Genomic DNA, 23426 nt, shown 5'->3' on the forward strand with positions numbered 1-23426 from the left:
AGCTAGGGACTAAGGTACAAACCCCTCATTATGGTTATACGGGCCTACTACCCCCCCCCCCGTACTAGGCAACCAAGGTACCAACCCCTCGATACGGTTACCCGGGCCTACAACCCCACGAGCTAGACTTGGTCGACTCACAACACTTATATAGAGAAAATCATATACATGTGTCCATTTCATCATCATTTCAGCAATTATATAACCATCTGACTCATAGGACGTACATTGGACCTTCCATTTCCTAAGAATTCTATTAATGGGTATTTTATCAAACACATGATAGGCTACTGTTCATGTAAATAAAATCATGTATTTCAAGAGTACTAAGTCCAGCCAATTCCAAAATCCATATAAATCAGCCCACCAACAACATACATATATATATATATATCAACCTTCATAATTTGATCGTGAAAGCATGAAAACCATAAACATCACATAATAATTCCATTTCATGATAATATGCAAAATAGACCATAATAGGGTGTGTAGTACTAATTCCATACTTCAAGAATTCATAAATAACCATAAGGACCCATAAACTTGAAGTAGAAATAGAGGATAAATGGTTGGACTTGTGGAAAGGAAGGTTTCCACAATCAAACCCACATACCTCAACTTTGGAGAATCCTTGATGAAGATTGGAATGGAGAATTGAAGCTTGAGATTGAGTCTTGAATTCGGAATTAGAGCTTGAGATGTTTGAATTTGGTTGAGGATCTTGGTGGAATTTTGGAGAGGGCTTAGAGAGTGTTTTTGAAGTTAAAAATGACTAAGTATGGGACATATCCCCTTTTTATAAAAAACGTCCCCAACACTTAGCCTCAAAAAAGAAAAAATAGCTCACTGGAAATTGCAAATCTGCACAGACAAGTTTTACGAAAATGGTCATAACTCCCTCATCCTAACTCGGAATGAGGTGAAACCAAGTGCGTTGGAAACCTAACTCAAAGAGCTTTAATTTAATAGGTTGTGGCCCTTCCAGTTCCTTGTGTGCTAAGAGATATGCCCCTTTAAAGTTGACCCTCCAAATCGCATTTTTTCCGATTTTCTAATTTTGATACGGTTGCTCTAAAATTCGGGTTAGACCCATTTACCCACTCAATTTGACCCCATGAATAAGAATATGAAGTCGAATTTCCAAAATCATGCACAGATTTTGAGATATATGGAAATTACAATTATAGGTGTTTCTGAAGCACATTTTCGGGCATTTTTGGGGTCGTTTCACAATGTGTATGTCGGTACGTTACATCCGATCCCAATTACTGTGTCGGAACGTGGAACCCGGTCCAATCATCATACCATAATCACAATGTACATTCTCATAATCATACAATCAAGTGTTGATTCATGGCATACCATCGTTCATTCATACTTATTTACATTAGGTTTGATCAATAGTCCTACATTCACATGCATGCATTATAATTAAGCAAATACCCACATACATCACACACACGTGACATCAAACCATCACCTACCTCGAAACCAAGCTTGAATCCCCCTAAGGCGCTTGATCCTTCCCTTTTCCGGATTTTTTCCGCCTGTTTTAGGTCTACAAATAAGTAATAATACGCAAGGATCAATAATTAAAGTCTAATTTACCCGGATTATAACAAACCCAATAAGCCAAGACCAAACCCATGATTCCCATACCCAAAATTAGGGCTTTTTCCACCATTAGATTAAGATCAAAACTTTTCCCCAATAATAATTACCTAAGAATATAAGTTCTACGGATCGAAAAATGGATTAGGGGAGTAAAATCCTTACCTTTAGTGCTAGAAAAGGTGGAAAACTGGCAATAAGTTGCCTTGGTTCATTTCTTAGCTCTCAAGAACGAAAATTGCAGAATAATAACATTTTTGGGGTTTAATCGTGACTTAATTCGCGATTGGGCTGCTACAGCGGACCCTATCCCGCTACAAGGCCCCGCCCTGGCAGGAACATGGAGATAGAGAGTCGAAATTTGAGTTCCAAATCCCCATTTCACAACACACCCTCAACCAATGACGTTCAAAAACTACCCGTTCACACTAGGATCCGTTTCGAAAGTTCTACTCGCCCGAATTCAATTCCGTAAAGTCGTATGGGTTCCTTAACGTCTTNTATGTCTGATTTATATCCATAAGGTATATCTGCTAGAAGCTCAGGACACATATATGTTGGAGTACCCACAATCTACATCACATTGAACAACCAAATAACAATAGTCAACAACTTGTTATTCTCTCTGCTTCAACTTATGTGACATTTTATATTTTGAGACGTCCTAATTTGGATAATGAGGGAGGGTTTATTACCGAAGAGGCAAGATCATCTTTATTCAACAGTTTGGCTAATCCAAAGTCACCTACAGACGACATAACAAGTTTCATAAGCAACACAAAATTTGCAGCAAATAAACACTTACTATATGGACTATTTATACTTCTTACCAAGTCTGATTTTGTCGTCTTTGGTAAGGAAAATGTTAGAGCACTGGAGCAAAGCAAATGAAAACTATTAGTATGAGTTACTCCAAAACTCTACAATTTTTTTATAAAAAAAGGTCATACTTTAAGATCTCTGTGAAGAACATGATTCGAGTGAAGGTAATCGAGAGCCAGTAACAACTGAATCAACCATTTGCAAAGTCTCTGTTGGCAAAACAAAAGTAAACTTGATGAGTTCAAAATCCGTTTTGTGTTTTGTTGGAAATTTATTCTTATTTTTCTTACGTCTTCAGGAAAAAATGTTCCTCTGGCTTTTCTAATCATATTAGCCCTGAAAACAAGTACAAAATCTATCAAGAAATACATCATTATTATTGATTAAGATAAAATTAATGCTAATTTAGGCATGTTTAGGAAACTTACATGTCTCCACATTCACAATAGCTTGTAACAATGCAGACAAAGGACTCCTAATTTATGTATAACATCACATAAAAAAATCTTTTTAGCATTGTACATGAATATGTGTACTAAATAAAAGAATATTAAGTCCTTATAGAAAATTTTGTTAATTGTATAAAAATAAATACCTTCTCTACCCATGCATCCTTGTACTCAATAATATAAGGGTTATCCAGCTTGGGTATCAAATTCATCTGCAAAAATCAAAATTAATATAAGGTTAGATAAAAAAATAAAAAGCTGAGAGAAGAATAATTATTCTTACTTTAAACAGTAAAAAAAAAAAAGAGGGAAAATTAATTTTTCAACACTCCATAAGTTCTTTTTTAATAATTAATTAAAGCATAATTAAAGTTCCTTCTCTTTCATCTTGTTTAACACATCATATTATTGATCAACTTATTCCAATTCTATTAGTAAAATAAAGCCATTTTGCTAATACTATCTTCTAACTCTTTGAGTGATGTTATGTTGTTTATGATTTATAAGGCAACTTTGATAATGCTTCAATTTTCAAAGAGAAACAATAGAATTTTTCAATAGAGTGATATTTTAACTTTAAGTCATCTCAAATTTGAATCGAGGGCCACTATTAGTTTTGAAAAGAAACAATAAAACAATCTCAATTCATTGACCTTTCGGTACAATCAAATAGAAAGCCAGTCAAGGGCGGCAGAATCTTAGTTGAAAAATTAATATTGGTAATTCAACTTCAAATTTCATAAAATTAGTTTAGCATTAAAATTATCATTTCAAATATAGTTAAATTAATGTCATAATCTCCTAAATAAGTGTAACCTAAGGTTGTTGTGATTGTTCCATCTTGTTTCGACTTCGTGGTAAATAAGTGTAAGGACTTGAAACACTTCTCTGTTTTAAAAAAAAAAAAAAATTAACTCGCCTTCATTAATTATTGACATGTAAAAAGTTACCATTATAATGTTTGGTATACATTTATTATTATTGATAAGAGACATTTTCATTTAATAAATAAATATAGAAAAAATTGAAAGTTATGACAGAAAGAATTATTGCTTGACAGTATGGACGAAGTTGTAAGTTATTTCTAACATTTATAATCTCTACCAAATATTTTACATTTTACTCTTTTTTTCTCATATACATTGTATTTACATATATTTTCTCCGTTCATTTTATTTATTTAATTTAAAAATTTTGTATTTCTCTAAATGAATCATGATTAATTTAAGTAGTATTATAAAATATTTTTGTAATATATTAAAAATAATAATTATAAAAATTAATTTTAAAATATTAAATAAGTAAAAGCGAACCGAAAAAGTATCCGAATGTATACATTTGGTGAAAGCAGGCCATGTTAGGTGTGCGACATTCCTTCGTATCAATATTAGTAAAATTTAATTTATCACAACCACCTACCACCCTCATATTTTTCATGTGGTAGAAAATAAGTCCCACTCACACAGAGATTAATATATATATATATATATATATATATTATTTTTTTATTTTTTTTATTATTATTTTATTTTATTTTTTATTTTTATTTTTATTTTTTTATTTTGTTTTGGTTCTTTTCCTTTCCTTAGTTTAATTTAATTATTTGTAAGGAAAATCAAGTAAATTAATCAGGTATCATTTTCTAATTTAAAAGGAAAAAGATCAACAATATCTTTCAATTATTTAAAATAGATCAAATTTACCCCTTGTGATATTTTTTGGTAAAAAAAGTGTCTTTACTGTTAGATTTTTGTCTCAGAAATAACTTTAACTATTCAAATGGATAAACAATATTCTCTTTCTAACTGCTGTTTCAAAACAAGGAAAAATGAGCTAATTTTATTTTTTCATAATTCGAATGAGACATTTTTCCCTTATACTTTTAATTTATTTATCTTTTGAGGGGGGAGGGGAGAGTTGGGTTAAATGTGAAAAATATAATAAGATAAGAAAATAAATAGTATAAACACTTCTTACTTTAAAAAAATAACAAGAGATGACATATAACTTCTTCTTTTCTGGTTATGTGCATATTATCTATGAGTTATTATTCCTGAATATGAAGTCATTTACCTTTTCTTATTATCTTTAAAAATGATATGATTAAAAAAAAATCAATTTTATTAATATCTTGATACGCTTTATTATTTGTTTTAACTTTAGTCCTTTCATATTAAGTTGAGGACCATAATAATAGTTTTTGAAAAGAAATAATAGAATAAATGTTTACTTTAAAAATTAATATATAATGAAATCTTTTATTTCATAAAATTGACATCGGATAGAAATTACATTTAAAATGATTAAACTAATCGCATAATCTCCAAAATAAAATTTTACTTAAATCTTTAAACTAATTCTTCCATCTGAAATAGTTTAAGGACAAAATTAGTTTATTTTTCAAATTTTTTGAAACAATCATTAGAACGAAGGGTATTTTTAAGCCAACAATATAACGGTCGAGGGCAGTTTTAAGCCAACAATACAATCAGAGTAAAACACTGATTTTAAATAATTCAGGAATATTTTTAATCATTTTCCCTAATTTATATTATGTGGATGCTTACATTGTAAATAAACTAGAAATAAATGTTTTCTTCATCACAATTCAATAAGAAATTTGTGTTATCGAACATGATTTTTCTCCTTATTTGCTACTGAACCAGCTCAGTGAAATAATGCAATAGTGAAAAACAAATTTACATTTTGGGACCTGATTCATTTAAATGTCATAATAACATTTTCTATTACCTATACTAAACAAAAAGTTTTGGATTAATAATTTTAAAAGGAAACGATTGAGAATACGATTAACTAATAAAAGTGTGTTTTCTTATGGTATCAGCCAGAGGTCGTGGGATCAAATCTCACCGTTACCCATATCAAAAAAGAATTTCCACATGTTTGACTCATGCCCACACATAAAAGGGCGCATTTAAAATACAATTAACTAATAAATTTGTGCGGTCTCTAAAAGGTTAAGCTTTGATTAAAATGACTAACCTCTTGATGGGCAGTGCGTTTGAACTTGTCTGTCTGTTTAGCCAAACGAATCTTCTTCATTACATACCTACAATTCAACATCATTCACAACAATAAGTCATTTTCATTTATTAAAAAATAAATAAATCAAAAAGTAATACTCATTTATACTACTAATGAGTATTACAAACAAACAACATATATACACAGTGTGGTTTTACAAAATAGAATGGTAAAAGATAAAATATACTCATATCTAATCTCTGTCTAAAAAATAAAGAGGTTATTTCCGATTGATTAATGATATATATAATTGTTGAGACATAATCATCAAAAATATTAACATGGCTAAGATGTGATTTTGAGTCTTACCGTCACTCAATATGAATTCTTATACATGCTTAGTTCATAAAAAAAAAAATAGATTCGCACATGAAAGAATATTCTAAGATAGAATTAATAAAATAAAAATAATTTTTCTAATCATTTAATTTTTTAGTCAAATGAAATGGTTACACAATTCAAATAATAACCGGCTCTTTCTTTGGCATGTAGAATCAAACCAAGAAAAATTAAGCATAATTTAGCAATATGTTACTCCTCCTTTTGTTCTAATTTAAGTGTGTTATTTTATTTTTTTTTCATTTTTATCTATCCTAAGAAGATTGACTTTTTTTTTCTATATATTAAGTAAACTTATCAATTCTAACATTATAAGAAAGTTTAAGATGAAAACGATTTAAAGGATTATACATATTTTTAATTAAAAATCACAATATTAACATTTTTCCCTTTAACTTTCATTTCTTAAACTCCCTACATAGTCAGATTAAGACATTTAAATTGAGACGGAGGAAGTAAAGTTCTAACTTTTAATATAGAAGAAGAAATTATTACCACACATAAAAAAAAGGAGAAAAAGAAATGAAGATTATTGTACTTTTTTTCCTCAAACTTGTGATAAACAAGAAATGCAGCTCCAAAAGCTCCTCTACCAATCTGTTCTATCACTTCATACTCTTCCATCTTTGAACATTCAACTGCATTGCTATTCACTTCCATTCTCCTTTTCTTGTTTGGACCTAAGTTCAAGCCGGAAGATATTTATATTTTCCTTTCAGAAAAAGATAAAAGCATTTATGGTAATACTTTGACTTTCATTTCCCTAAAAAATTATTGCAAAACCCTGATAACACATTTCAACATAGCAAGTGAACTCCAATTATATATACATGTTACTAGAGAGATTGATCATTAAATAGAAGGAAATGAAATCACAGTATATGTGAAGTGTGGAGCTACAAGCTAAGGAATTAGAAAGGGTGCAGTAGGGGCTGGCTTGAGAGTAGAAGAGGGACAATAAATTGAATCAAAATATCATGAAGACCAAGTGAAGAGTAATGAATACACTTCAAGTATAGTTTTTTTTTTTTTGAGTAATCAAAAAGATTCCCAAAAAACAAATAAGGTTTATTGGTTTTTGAGAACTTTAGAAGATTAGTGCTTTCATTACTAGTACTAGTGAGAGTGGTTACTTGAGTCATGTCTTATAATTATAGGTACAAGACATTGTCATATCCTTGAGTCATGTAGTGTAGTTACTTCTATCAGTAATACATCAATATGGTAGGTCAAGTGGTCCAACTATTGAGTAATTTTCTAATTGAAAAAAAAAAAGAGTTTAACCTCTATTTACTAACTAGCCACGTAAAAATATTTAAAAATTTCGAACTATATGTAACTGTCCAAAGACGAAGACAAAACTTAAAGTTTATGAATTCATTTTTTCTTGTTTGAGAATTTGAAGTAAAAGCTATTGAATTCGTTCAAACATGTACCTAATAGTGTACGTAGCTCCATCTATGTAACTCTTCAGAATATATGAAATTATACTAACTTGAATAATAAATCAGATAATCTAATACAATATATACATCGAGAATATATATGACAAAATCTAAGAAAATTATCTAGAAGATTTTATTAAATAGAGGAAAAAATCAGAAAGATATCATGATGGATATTAAGAAAAGGAGCCATTGTGTGTGTGTGTGAGAGAGAGAGAGAGAATTTTAATTGAGGCCAAAGCAAAGTATGCAAGAAGGGTTGAGCCAAAAAAAGGCTCTTTAGCTAAATACCTTAATTTAATTGAAAGAAAAGGGACAAACCTTTGCTTTGCTTATGTTCTCATATTCTTCAAGTACTTATCATTATGAGTCTTTAACTTTTATGTATTGATAATGTGAAAAACACTTATATAATTATATTATTTTAAAAAGTAATTAAAAATATGTAAATGTAACGAATTAAACCTCAATGAATCATGACAATATATAAATATGTTGTAATGATATTATAAATGATTTGAGGAAATAGTAACGGTTTAAATTATACCTATGCTATAAAAAAATTTACATTATCATTATCAGTGGCAGAGCTACAATTGAGGGGTGTCGACCGACATCCTTTCGTCGAAAAACTATACTGCATAGCTAAATAAAAATATATTTTTTATGTATATATATTACATATTTGACACTCGACTTCTACACAATTTAACTTCTTTATATTTTGATACTCCTTAATTAAAATTCTGGCTCCGCCATTAATCATTATATACTTCATTAATAACATAGAATGTGGTTGGCAGGTCAGTCTCCTCTATCACAATATCTTAACCATGCACCAATTGACTTCTCAACAAAACAAAATTCACTTGATTAATTATTGGTTAGTATATACTGCATGGAGAATTAATTTATGATGTTCTTTTATTGGTTGGTCACATTTTTCCTAAATAAATTATTTCTTACCAGTTCTGACAATGTGTTTGGGTTGTCATTCTCATTTACCTAAAAAGTGCTAAGTGGACAAATGTTTCCTTTTTTTTTTCGTCATTTAACTCGTGTCTGTTTTTTTAATATATATATATATATATTATATACGATAGAAGTTGAAAATTCGCGTTTAATTTTAAATATTTTTGTCTAATGTGTGGCTTTGTAAAGATCAAACATCAGATACTTTTGCCTGAAATTTGGTATGATTTGCCGAGACTAATTTCATAAATTTTTATCACTAAAGTTGTAGACACGTCGAAGCCAAATTTCGGACATTTTTTTACTAAAGTTTTACATGAAAAAGAAATATTCTTCTAATTTCAACAACCCATATACGATTTAACACCAAAATCTACACCTAATAAGCTTAAATGTTAAATATAAAATTCATCTATTATAAAGAATAAACTTCAATCATCAATTTGTTAAAAATAAATAATAAATCTAATAAACTCATTTTGTAAGAATGGTGATGTCATGACTCAAAAGTCGAGGTCATGATGACACACACCCGAGAACCCCATAATTGGTGTGTAAGTCGAATGAAATAACACATACGAGACTTTCAAGGGGAAGTCAGGCCACAACCGATAAGGAAACAACAAAGAAGTTCTCAAACCTGGTAGTATAGTATAAAGAGCATCTACTACATTTCTAAAATTTGGAATACATCTAAAGTCTTCGAAAAGAAATTAAAGACTGTAAATGATAGATAGCGATCAATGGCGATCTGAAAAACAGGATCTCACCACAACTCTGAAAAAGAAGATATCGCTAGATCCAATCAACCGCTACGAAGATCACCCTGACTAGGATCTGCATCAAAATGATAAAGTAGGGGTGGATACAATCCACATGTACTCAGTAGGTTAGACCGACTGAGCATAAGCAAATAATCAAACTTAAGAAATAAACTATGAAACACTTCCACCTACACATCTGGCATCGGTGCTGCCAATATTTTATATAATAATAGAGTGAATAAAGTAAACACAAAAGGATATAGATAAACAAGTCACACAACACAACAAAGTTGACCAATGCAATGAATGATGTGGTGGAACCAAGGTCATCGTATATACCTTGCCGAGCTTTAGCTTCCGGACATGGACATATGGGGGAATCACATTCAAAATACCAATCCCAATATCTCATCAACTTGTCACTTAGCTCATGATCAAGGATAAAAGTAAGGTGTCTCATTTTGTTTCTCAAAAATAGTATTTCTCCACTTTTTCGTATTCCCATGAACAATGATATGCTTAATGAGGATGAGTGCATCACAACACATACAACATAAAGACATAATCAATTCATCAAGAATTTTGAATAAAATAAAGTTCTCAAACTCAACAAGTCATGAAACACGTCCTCAAATGATAGGGATAGTGGAGGAATCCATCTGAAACCAGTCTTTACCACTTAGAAAGCATTTCTTTCATTTTAAAATGATAAAATATTAACTCAAGCCCCTAAATTGGGCATCTCAAAGTCAAATATAAAAATAAGTCACGTAGCCCTTTGTCAGGTATTTACTCACATATATCAATTTTTTTAGCAACAATGAAAGGTATCACACAAGCCTCCACACAGACTAAGCATCACAATTAAGCATCACACAGACTAAACAAGAAGGTCAATGCTTACCAACCTCTAAAACTCATACAACAATCCATTTCACAGTTGACTGTCTAAGAAAAATTACTTACTCATCGCAGTCCAAAAGAGGAATAGTCAAACCTACCTCGCAGGCTGAAACTTCACTCGAACAACTGTAACAGAGCACTTTCTCAACCACACGGTCACCGAAATGATCCTCAACTATCAAAGATAGAAATAGTTCATCAAAAGGAGTCCAATGATACCCACATTTATAGGACTTGAAATCGGGGATAAAATAGTCCAAAAATCACTTCGGAAATCAAAAAGAGTAAAATTAGATTTTTAGTTGAACACAAACTCTAAAAGACGAGAAATTTTTGGTTGAAAACCCCATTACAATCGACCAAGAAACGAGTTTCAATTCATAAAAATATCAATTTTCCAACTTAGGGGAAAAAACCCTTAAATCCATACTGAAATCATGATTAAAGGTGTTTTGAAAGATAAAAATTGATGAAACCAACAAAGGATTGGTAGGGAAATCTTACCCACCCGAGTTTTCACAAAAATGCTCCCAAGAATTGCTTTCTCAAAGCCTTAAAAGATTGAAAATGGTGGAAATGAGAAGAATGAAAAGATTAGGTTCTGTCCGGGTGAAAAATGGTCATCGTGATCACGAGCCACTAACTCTCGCGATCAAGAAGGGCACAGAGGTTCACATCGTGATCGTGAAGTGCTAAGGAAAGAGCTTCATCGCGATCACGAATGCCACAAAGAAGATACATCGTGATTGCGAACCTAAGGGTCACGATCGCGAAGATCAAAATGACCTGCACAAGACACTGAAAAATCAGTAACTCAACATAAAGAAAAATGCCTCTGAATGTGATGGGTAATTAAATGAGATGAATTTAGACAAGATTTAAATGTAAACTTTACAATTAATTGTCTATGTTTCATATGTGTAGGAGTGCAAATTCAAGTGTTGAACATAATTAGAGAGAAAGGCCAACAAGAATGCTAAAGAAAGAAAAAAAGAACAAAAATGTGCATATGTTAAGCTATTCGCCAGTGCGGTGGTCGCGCGATCAAGTGTCCAACGGCGCTCCTGCGCGGACATATTAAAGCAGCTACTGCCTCTCCGCGCGCCGGTCGCGCGCTTGGATTTCCAGTGGCGCGCCCGCACGGCGGGGAAACGTGAAATCACTAAGGAAGGGTGTTTTTGGAATTTCAAAGAAAACCCTATGCTATATATATATATGATGTCGGAGCTTTCCACAAGGCGAGATCATCGAGAAATATAGCAAAAAGAAACGCTAGGTTACGAAGAAGAGGAGGTTGAACACGTGGTACACTACTTGAATCCAAAACGAAAGTTGGGATTCAAAGTTTGATTACTATGTCTTCGGTTTCATCTTTGTTCTTAGTAAACTTGTTCTCATCCATGGAGTAGATTCTTAAAGGGTATTTGACAAACATGTTGTATTGATGAATTTGTTGGGATTTTGATTTTCATTCTTATGCTTGAACTTGTTATGGAAATTTGAATTGAATTGCAACCTTGTTCATTATTTTATTTAATCGAAAGAGGAATATCATGGTGAATATTGTTGAATAGTTTTGTTGGATTGAATCAATATATTTTCTATAAAGTAATCGAAGGAGCTTGTTGATAATTATTGATTAAATCTCAAGTAAAAATAGTCGAAGGAAGTTACTTCCTTAAGAACACGCATTAACATGTTCTTGCATAATAGAATCACAGGATTATAATTGGTTTATTCTTTAACTTGAAATTTACTCGGAAGAAAAATCTAAGGCTTAAGGATACTCTAATAAGCTATCGAATTCGAGAGAATCGATAGAAATTTAGATGTGATAAATGAATGTGGTAAAATTTCAACCATCATTATGCACTTGTTTCGTCTTGTACCCTATCTTTTATTATTCATATTAAACTTCATAGTTACTAATTGTTTTTAATTATCATTTAGTCTATAAAAGTGGTTCATAATCACAACCAACTCCTTTCTTTTGATCACCTAAATAATAGTTAGCAAGATTTAATTGAATTATTATTTGTACCAATCCCTGTGGAGATGATCTTTATACTATACTATCTTTGACTAGCGAAGTGTAAACTTATAGTATGTTTGTGCTCATCAAATTTTAGTGCCGTTGTCGGGGATTGGCAACAAGTAGTTTTCAATAGAGTTTTGTGTATTAATTCAGGTTTTGTTTTTTATTTTTTTTAGTTAACACATCAAGTTCCCAGTATTGCAGGCAATAGGAATTAACCACAACTTGTGTGTATGACACGATCTTTCTCAAAAGAAGTTATCAAATACAATCCAGAGTTGGAGAAAACTTTACGCTTGCTTAAGAAGGAACTTGCCGAAAGGGTTTCAGGGCAGTCTCAGAGGCTTAATACAATGGGTGATATAAATGTCGATAATAGGGGTTTGAATGACCCACTCAATCTTGATAAACTAAATCGCGCACATGGGATTGAATATGATGCTGAACATCCTGGGGTTGTTAACCGAAGAATTCACCGTCTTCCTGCTGAAGTGGAAGACCAAATGGATCAAAATAATGGAAGGGTGGGGAGATTGCTAGGAGACTATGCTAAGCCAAATTACAATTGGATGCAGTCCCATGTAAGATGTCCTCCTGTTGCAACAAATAACTTTGAGATCAAGCACAGTGTTTTCCAAGCAATACAAAATAATTGTGTTTTCAAAGGGAAGCAGAATGAGGATCCAACCAGTCATATGATGGATTTTGATGAAATCATGAACACTTTTCACTACAATGGAGCATCAGACGATTCTATATACTTAAGGGCATTCCCTTTCTCTTTGAAGGATGATGCTAAGATCTAGCTACAAAGTTTACCTTCTGGATCAATTCACACCTGGGATAAAATGATGACAAAATTTCTTGATAAGTATTTCTCACCAGCAAAAACAGCTAGAATGGGAAGGAGATCAACAATTTCAGTCAACTAGAATCAGAATTAGTGTTTGAAGCATTGGAAAGATTCAAGGAATTGTTGAGGAAGTGTCCACATAATGGAATAGAGCCATGGTTGCAATTGAAAAATTTCTGGGAAAGATTATCACCTGCGTCACAGAGGATATTAAATAATGTAGTGGGAGGACCAATCATGAAAAAGACACATGAAGAAGCAATTGAAATCCTAAATGAACTTGCAGAGAATGCTAATCAGTGCGTTGTAGAGAATTCTGAAAGGAAGAAGACTGTAGGGGTGCACCAAGTTGATACTTTCACTACCTTGCAGACGCATGTTGCATCAATTGCAAAGGATGTGAAACAGTTGACTCTAGCCCAGGCTCAAATGACGCAATCAATAACGTGTGATTTTTATGCAGGAAGGCATCCTACTCATGAATGTCAACAAGGGTCATTTACAGAAGAAAAGGTTAATGCTGTTGAAAACTTTAACAAAGGAAACTATCAAGAATCAAACAATTTCAATGCAATGGGGTAAAGGCATCCTGGATTCTCATGGATCTCACCAAATGGTAATTTGAATGTGTGGCAACAGAACAATGTGAGAGGACAAAGACAAACACTTCAGGGGTACCAGAATCACCAGCGACAACAATATCAACCTCATGAGGGACAACATGGGAACCAATCGAGTTTTGAAGAGATGTTTAAAAGTTTCATCACTAAGGTTGATGAACAGTTTGAAATTCAAGGTGCTTTTATTCGAAATTTAGAAAAACAGGTTGGACAGATTGCTAATCAGATATCTGAAAGACCACCTATAAATCTTCCAAGTGACACGTTAAGGAACCCTAAGGAGCTGAAAGTTGTGACTTTGCGAAGTGGAAAAAAGTTAAATGATAATTGTAAAAGCAAAGCTTGTGAAGTTATAAAGAGCCAAGATGAGAAACAAGGAAGTAAAAAAATAGTAGGGAAGTCCAACGAAATTCAGAAAGGAAAGGAGAAGTCAGAACTAGAAATTGATTCTAAATATATGTCTGCATTGCCTTTTCCTCAAAATATGAAACGAGAGAAGCTTAACAAGTATTTTGGTAAGTTCTTAGAGATGCTGAAGCAACTACATGTGAATATTCCTTTCACGGAGGTAATCACTCAGATGCCTGCATATGCTAATTTTTTTAAGGAAGTTTATCCAGCAAGAGAAAATTGGAGGAAACATCAGTAGTCAAGTTGAATGCTCATTGTAGTGCCATCCTTCAGAATAAACTACCTCAGAAATGTGGTGATCCGGGTAGTTTCACTATTCCATGTACGTTAGGGACTGCTAGATTTGAGAAATTATTGTGTGACTCAGGAGCTTCTATAAACCTTTTGCCTTTGTTCATATTCAAAAAGTTGGAAGGAGAGCTCGGAATCATAAAATCTATCCCAATGTCCTTACAGTTGGCTGACCAATCCACCATTATTCCTGAAGGGATAGTTGAAGATGTTCTAGTTAGGGTGGACAAGTTTGTGTTTCCAATAGATTTTATTGTGGTAGACATAAAAGAAAATAAAGAGGTTTCATTAATTCTTAGCCAACCATTCCTAGCTACTGGTAGAGCAATACTCGATGTGTATGAAAGGAAACTGATGCTTAGAGTTGGAGAGGAAAAGGTAGTATTCAATATGAAGAAGGTGGATGATCTCACATTTAAGACAACCAAGTCGGATAAAAAGATCATAGCATGGGTGCGCGTGCGCTTGGCCAAGCCTGCACAAGGGAGCCAAACACTATTTATGACATCGACTAAAGAGAGTCAGGGAAGTTTCCTTTACTTTTGCATTTTCTTTATTCCATGGGGACATGTCATAGCTTAAGTGTGGGGGTGAAGGGGTTGTAAATAACTAAAGAAAAAGATTTTTTTTCTTTCTAGGGTAGCTTCTTTGTTGTACTTCTATGGGTTTCCTGTTTAATTCTTTTACCATAGTCGTATTTATTTTGAATCAGACTTTTTTTAGGATAAGAGTCGTAGCATAATTGTTGAACAAGTGCTAGAGGTACAAATTGATTGATTCCTATCTAGAGGTTGTATTGGTTGCTTAATTGAAATGTGCTTACTTGTTGGCATGTGAAGTTGAGGCATTATCAATCTTTGAATATTGTGTGGTGAGAAGATCTTGATATGTACTCATGTTTGAAAGAATCTAGAACTTGGCATGGTAGTTTTTTTAGGCGAAATTCTAGGACTATTTGAGGAAGAATATGATTGTAGGCTTTCTTTGATGAACTCACTTCTAGCCTAAAATTCACCGACCATTGATGATAAGTATCCCTAGTCAACCAATTTGAGCCTTATAATAATCCATTTTCTTTGATTAGCTGATACATCTCTTTAGTCTAATCCCCCTATATGTCTCTCTTAATTGAAATTATAAGTGTAGAGAATTGAATTACGAAAACAAAAAAAAAATTAAAAAATCAATTGAATCTAGCCATGTGTGAAAAGTAATGAAAGTTGTTGGATGTGTTTTCAAAAGAACATGAAAGGTGTCAAAAGAAAAAGGATGAAAAAAGAGTGAAAAAGAGATGGGGGATATGACTTTTTATTTTCATATTCTACAAACACTCTTATCACAAATTACACATGTGCAAGTCCTACATGATTTTAACTCGAGAAGGCCTACATTAGTGGAGAATTACTCAATTGCCAAGCTTATGGTATTTTGGAAAAACATGATGTATTTCTTTGTGAGAGTGAGTGAAATGAGAGATTGTGTCAATGATGCATGAACAAAAGTTTGTTAATGATAAAATTGCATCTTCTTTGTTGTGAGAAAATTCATGGATTGATTTTTGCTTAAATTTAATTGTCGATGAGTAGTCATTTAACGATAAATGTTGCATGCACCTATAGGGATGGTTGAAGTCAAGAACTGTTTCTAGTAACTTGTGCGTCAAAATCCTGAGGGGTCTAGTTGTTCTAATTTGCTCGAGACGAGCAAAAGCTCAAGTGTGGGGGTATTTGATGGGTAATTAAATGAGATGAATTTTGACAAGTGTTGAATGTAAACTTTGCAATTAATTGTCTATGTTTCATATGTGTAGGTGTGCAAATTCAAGTGTTGAACATGATTAGTGAGAAAGGCCAACAAGAATGCTAAAGAAAGAAAAAAAGAACAAAAATGTGCATATGCTAAGCTATCCGCCCGCGTGGTGGTCGCGCGATCAAGTGTCCAGTGGTGTGCCCGCACAGACACATTAAAGCAGCTACTGCCTCTCCGCGCACCGCTCGTGCGCTTGGGTTTCCAGTGGCGCGCCCGCGCGGCGGGGAAGCATGAAATCACTAAAGGAAGGGTGTTTTTGGAATTTCAAAGAAAACCTATGCTATATGACGTTGGAGCTTTCCCCAAGGCGAGATCATCGAGAAAAAAAGCAAAAAGAAACGCTAGGTTACGAAGAAGAGGATGTGTAACACGTGGTACGGTACTTGAATTCAAAATGGAAGTTGGGATTCAAAGTTTGATTACTATGTCCCTTCTTTTTCATCTTTGTTCTTAGTAAACTTGTTCTCATCCATGGAGTAGATTCTTAAAGGGTATTTGACAAACATGTTGTATTGATGAATTTGTTGGGATTTTGATTTTCATTCTTATGCTTTAACTTGTTATGGGAATTTGAATTGAATTGCAACCTTGTTCATTAGTTTATTTAATCGAAAGAGGAATATCATGGTGAATATTGTTGAATAGTTTTGTTGGATTGAATCAATATATTTTCTATTAAGTAATCGAAGGAGCTTGTTGATAATTATTGATTAAATCTCAAGGAAAAATAGTCAAAGGACGTTACTTCCTTAAGAACGGTCATTAACATATTCTTGCATAATAGAATCACAGGATTATAATTGGTTTATTCTTTAACTTGAGATTTACTCGGAAGAAAAATCTAAGGCTTAAGGATACTCTAATAAGCTATTGAATTCGAGATAATCGATAGAACTTTAGATGTGATAAATGAATGTGGTCAAATTCCAACTATCATTATGCACTTGTTTCGTCTTATGCCCTATCTTTTATTATTCATATTAAACTTCATAGTTACTAATTGTTTTTAATTATCATTTAGTCTATAAAAGTGGTTCATAATCACAACCAACTCCTTTCTTTTGATCACCTGAATAATAGTTAGCAAGATTTAATTGAATTATTTTTTGTACCAATCCATGTGGAGACGATCTTTATACTATACTATCTTTGACTAGCGAAGTGCTAAACTTATAGTGTGTTTGTGCTCGTCAGAATGAACCTTCAAAAATTATTCAGAGTTTGATAAAAATAAACTAGACATGCTACCCTACTAAATTCGACATTCCCAATAAACTAGACATGCTACCCTACTAAATTCGACATTCCCAATAAACTTTCTCATTGTTAATTAATAGTTTTGTCCTTTAAGTTATAACTTATTATTTTAAGTAGGTTTATTTTGTTGCTTTTATTTTCGTTTTTATTTTAAAAACATTATGTTGCACATTCACTTTAATAAAAATGTGGCGATAAGCCACGCGAAAAACCTATCTATCTATATATATCAGCTACGACTTACGACTGGCCTAATATTTATTCACCAAGTGAGAATGACTTATGACTTATTATTAGTTATTAGTTATAATATTTTTTACGTAGTTTTTAAATATATAGATTTTAATTTAATTCTTCTTTTGAAAATTTCATACCTAAATTTGCACTCAAACTTAAACTATTTAACTCTCAAAGTTATAAATAATCCCTCCCCACCTAACAAACGATCCTCAAAGATATAAAACAAATAAAAGAAAAGAATGACCGAACGGAAAAGAAGAATCTCAATACTACTTCACAAAGCAAAAATGAAGAAATAAATGAAAGTCTTGCAATAAGTTGTGCCAAATCTCTTCATAAGTAAACAAAAGAAAATCAAACTTCCTAACAACTAAAATAGTAAGTATAACTTTCCATAAAGCAAGAATTAAGTGGAGAACACAATAAAATTGCTCCCTCCGTTCTTATTTATATGTCGTCCTTACTAAAAATAGATGGTTCTTAATATTTCTTTCGTCCAACAATAGTTGTCCCCTATACTATTTTGGGATATCTAACAATACTTGTTTACTTTATGAAACCAATGGATATTTTACACTTAGTTCTTAATTTACCATTATCATTAATTATAGTCATTTCTCTATTACATTTTCAAGATACTGTATTTATTATATTCAAAGGATGATATAGTAAAATTATCCTTCTATTTATAATTTCTTAAGAAGTGTGTTAAGTCAATAGTGGATAAATATTATTGTTGAACAGAGGGAGTTTATGTCATTTCACAATATCAATGCACAAATGACATTATTCTTCTTATTTTACCCTTGAGAGTTAATAGTCTTGAAAGTATGAATTTGACCAACATTGAAAAACTAAATGATTAATTTATGTGCATTGAAAAATTTAAATAATCAAAATAAATTAATGTATGTTCATGTCACGACCCAAAATGAGTCGTGAGTGGCACCCACACTTAACCTCCTAAGTGGGTGAACCAAGGAATCCAAACCCCAACATATATCAATAATTCAACTACGAATAACAACAATTATGCGGAAGCTCAAAACTTATTAAAGTAACCAATCAAATAAACCTCTAAAGTCCAACACTTATTATCCCCCAAAATCTGAAAGTCGTCACATCAAGGACATCTAATCTTCAAATACTAAGTCTAAGCGTATTATAGACACCAAAATAAATGAATAAAATAGTTTATGTCTGAAAATTAAGGACATCATGCTATGACCAAGAGAATCCAACACGAGCTGGAATGAATAGCTCACCTTGGAACTTGATGTGCTGGAGACTGGCTAGAGCTGAGGGCGAGTCGAAGTCACTGATACACTCGATGCACTCCACAAAAAGAAAATAAAGAAAAACACAAGTAAGGCTCAGTACAGGGCAACATGTACTGAGTAGATATCATCGGCCAACCCAAAATAGAAACTAATATGTAATGAATAATAGTATAAAATCAACTATGACACTTAGCAGGTGGCAAGCAACAAACACATGAACCAGTGTCAACAACACTAAACTAAGTACGTAATCATTCAACAATATCAAGATCACACATGAGGGCTCATGCCTCCAAACCAAACTAATTTGGGAATTGAGTTCTTTGAGATTGAGTACATTAAATTAATTCAATATATTTTTCCTTTAATGTTACCGTGTCGAAACGTGACACTCCGATTCAATTATACCATGTCGGAATGTTACACTCCGATCCAATAATACTATGTCGGAACGTGACACTCCGATCCAATTATACTGTGTCGAAACGTGACACTCTGATCCAATAATACCGTGTTGGAACGTGACACTCCGATCCAATTATACTGTGTCGGAACGTGACAATTCGATCCAATTATATCGTGTCGAAACGTGACACTCCGATCCAATTATACTGTGTCAGAAAGTGACACTCCGATCCAATTATACCGTGTCGAAACGTGACACTCTGATCCAATAATACCGTGTTGGAACGTGACAATCCGATCCATTTATACTGTGTCGGAACGTGACACTTCGATCCAATTATACCGTGTCGGAACGTGACACTCCGATCCAATTATACTGTGTCAGAACGTGACACTCCGATCCAATAATATCATTAATTTATCATTTATTATCACCACTTTTCAATTCATTAACAATATTTCATCAAGCCTTCTTTATTCAAGGCATCACTTCGATAGAAAGGGTTCAAGATTATAAATTACACGGTCTCAGAATTTCAGACCAATCACAAACCACACAACCAAGCTACACAATCACACAATCAAGTACATAGAGAACTTCACAATAACATTCAATGCATATCAATCACTATTAAGAGTCTATCTATCAACTAGAATAAACCATAACATACCTCCACCGAAGAACCGAAGTCAAGCAAGCTACTTCTCCAATACTTTTCCTTCCCTCAATGCCTCCGAACCTTTCCAATCTATCAAATATATATGCATAATTTGTAAGTTAACGAGTCTATAAACACTCATTTTATCCTATGTCTAGCCTAGACCCAAAAACTCACCTAATTCTATAATCAATTTCCTAATTTTGATGCCACTTAATATTTCAACTCTCATATTTCTCAAATTCAAGCGTAGGGCTAAGTCATAATTTCTCCAAACATACAGTACAACCATAATAGCTTTCATATAATATAATATTCCTAAAATTTAAATACATCACACCAATACGCTGGAACATGGATATGTATCATAATGTGATGACCATGAAGAACTTTGCAACTCCAAAATCAATAGAAATCAGTAACCTCTAATAACAAAATAATATTTTAACCCATATTACTTCCATTCAACTATCACTGCCAATCATTGCCTTATCATTGGCAATGACTGGGTCACTCAATTTTGTTATTATCCTCGGTCATAAAAGCACGAACAATTCACTCAATTTGCAGCAATTCACCTCTTAATTTTTCAACCCAATAATATTATAATACTAATTCCTATATGCAACAATAATATAAGTAGACACAATTTGAAACTCACTCGAAAATTACCTGAAACGTGATGCTTTCCTCTGTCTCTCTCTCATCTAATTTCAATAATAATAATAATAATAATAATAATATAATAATAATAATAATAATAATAATCCTATGATCTCTGTTCATATTCACAAAATACATACTAAACTTACCTGAAGCACTCGTCGGCCTCCTTGCTGATTGTGCCGCCGTAGTTAAAGTTCCTGTTGAGTTTCTAACTCAAGATAGGAACCCCTAATTATTATTAGGACTAATTATGGGAGTGGTAGAAGTGGCCCCTACTAATTTTAATGTTGTTTTCTTTAACCACCAACTATATAAATTATTAAAAACAACTCATTAATTATATATCTATAGCTATGAATAATCTAAATGTAATGATCCGGACCCGAAAAAATCTTTTTTGATAATTTTAAATGGTCATTTAACTATAGTTAATTAATTTGCGGGTAATTTGATTATTGTTAATAATAATGGGCCAAATTTGAAATATTAATTAGGTTATTAGAAATTATTACTTTTAATACATAATTAATTTAGAAAAGAAAATAAAGAGGAGCAGAAAGAAAACTGACCTGCGGAGTGCGTTGAACGAAGAACGAGAGTGCAGGTATACTCAATTTTGTGGATGGAAATTTTTGCTTGTTAATTACATAAGAAATCAATATATATATATTTTATATTATTAAGTTCCAATTGTTCTTTTTAAAACATACAAATCTGCTATGGTTTGTTAAGATAAATTATTATTATTATTATACATTGGTATGAAAACTGATCTTCTGCAATATTGTCTGTTTTCAAATTGAGGGTAAGTATTTAATTATGGGTTACTGTTGACGAGTTATAGTGGAGAATCATAGAGTAATTATGGACAATGATTGGAGGATATTATATTATAAAATAAAAGCACCAACAACATTCTGCTATTAGTTTCACGTTAAGTATTGTTCTGTAAGTGGTTTCGATTTCAGATTTTATATAATTACCATATTATAATTCAAATTTCTCTATATTGAGATAAGTAATTAAGTGTTAGGGTATAATATTATATAAATATCATTAGTTTCATGATATTGGAAAAAGATTGGGACTTAACCCTAGGCTTGAAGTTCAGGAACATGATTATAGTGTTGAGTGTTGTTAGTTTTGAAATCTTATTGGGATCATGTACTTGAATAGATTGCATTGATTTGGAAGTTCAACGGAAGGGGAAGACTCAAGTCCCGGAGTGAATTTTTTATTAATTGAGGCAAGTGAATTTCTAAACCCTTGTTAAGTGTATGAAATTCGTATATTTCCTTGTAATATGTGTTTGGAGGTAATGAGACTTGGTGATGGGTTAACTTGTCCATATTGATTAATTCTAATGATGAAAAAGGGGTAATAAAAGGCAATGTGATTAATTGTTTGTGTGTGATGTGTTGAGAATTGTTTGTGACGGGCATTGGTACGAGTACCTGTGTTATAAAGGGAAAGTTTATTACTATAGAATGCGGATTGTAATTCGAGAATGTCAAAGCATATGGGCATTAGTTGATATATTATTGATTGACTTGATTTATTATGTGTGATTGTGTTCTTTATTGAACCCGTATACTGGTGATAACTGAGGTGATTACATATCATATTGATATTTGATTGAGATGTATCATCCCTTATTGAAATCATATTGTGCACATGCATTGACATGAGATTGAGTATAAGTTGGGCACGTGGACATCGTCCGTGCGAAATTTATTTGATTTATGATAGTGCGTTGAGATCGTTCGCACAGACACGTGGAGATCGTTTGTGTCGGTATATGGACCTCGCGAGTCCCCCGTGGGTCATGAACTCTCGATGTATTTCTGAGGAGTATTATGTATATACAGTTGAGAGAGTACTTGGTATTCTAAGGCATATCATTTCATGGTGTCATATTGCATTGCATCCCATGACATCCTTCATTCTTGATGATTATGTGTTTTATTGGTGGTTGGAAAGTACTTGATATTTGATTACCTCTATTTGATGAACTTGATCTTGTATGTTGTTGATATTTGTTGAGTGCCTTTTTGTGAAAATTGTGATTGATGAATATTGAGTTTGTTGTTGAGAATATGTAATTTGTTAAAGTGATTGTTGTTGAACTGGGTGTTATGTAAACTGTGAACTGTTAGGTTGGACTGGTTTTATGCATATTGTAGTTGTGGAGGTTAGGTTGGGATGTAAGGAATACTCGTATTCTATTCTCTTAGCTTGTGTTTAGAGGTGTACTTGCTGAGTACCGTGTGGTTTGGTACTCATCCCTTGCTTCTACAATTTTTTGTAGGTTATGAGCTTGGATTTTGTGATACTTTCCATTCTCTTATTTTTCGAGGCTTCTTGGAGATTTGTGAGGTAGTTGTTTGTCATCTCAGCGGACCTTCTTACTCCTATTTATGATATTGCTCTATTTTAGAGACAACGTCATTCAAGACTTACGTTTTCTTTCAAATCTATTATAATACTTTAGAGGCTTGTACACGTGACAATCAGATTTTGGGGGTATTTTTGAGTTGATTATGAAAT

At 32.5% G+C, this 23426-nt stretch overlaps 2 protein-coding genes across 2 annotated transcripts in view; one reads left to right on the top strand and one right to left on the bottom strand.

Annotated features, from left to right (window-relative positions):
• LOC125843645 (serine/threonine-protein kinase Nek6) overlaps positions 1-6955 on the bottom strand; it is a 133514-nt gene extending 126559 nt beyond the window's left edge. The window contains 3 exon segments of the mRNA XM_049522798.1: positions 3032-3097; positions 5889-5955; positions 6808-6955. Of these exon segments, the coding sequence (XP_049378755.1) occupies positions 3032-3097; positions 5889-5955; positions 6808-6929 (255 nt within the window). The 5' untranslated portion in view covers positions 6930-6955.
• A 6523-nt stretch (positions 6956-13478) lies between these two features.
• LOC125845649 (uncharacterized) lies at positions 13479-15145 on the top strand. Its single transcript, XM_049525197.1, has 3 exons — positions 13479-13754; positions 13881-14429; positions 14546-15145. Exons 1-3 carry the CDS (start codon positions 13479-13481, stop codon positions 15143-15145), a joined length of 1425 nt encoding a protein of 474 aa, XP_049381154.1.
• The last annotated feature ends 8281 nt before the right edge of the window (positions 15146-23426 follow it).

The sequence above is a fragment of the Solanum stenotomum genome, chromosome 11, assembly GCF_019186545.1.
Source record: "Solanum stenotomum isolate F172 chromosome 11, ASM1918654v1, whole genome shotgun sequence".
Lineage (NCBI taxonomy): Eukaryota > Viridiplantae > Streptophyta > Magnoliopsida > Solanales > Solanaceae > Solanum > Solanum stenotomum.

Coding starts and splice junctions, on each gene's coding strand:
- LOC125845649 (XM_049525197.1), top strand. CDS start 13,479: ATGAAAAAGACACATGAAGAAGCAATTGAAATCCTAAATGAACTTGCA. Junction 13,755..13,880: donor GGTCATTTACAGAAGAAAAG/GTTAATGCTGTT, acceptor GTGTGGCAACAG/AACAATGTGAGAGGACAAAG. Junction 14,430..14,545: donor TGAATATTCCTTTCACGGAG/GTAATCACTCAG, acceptor GCCATCCTTCAG/AATAAACTACCTCAGAAATG.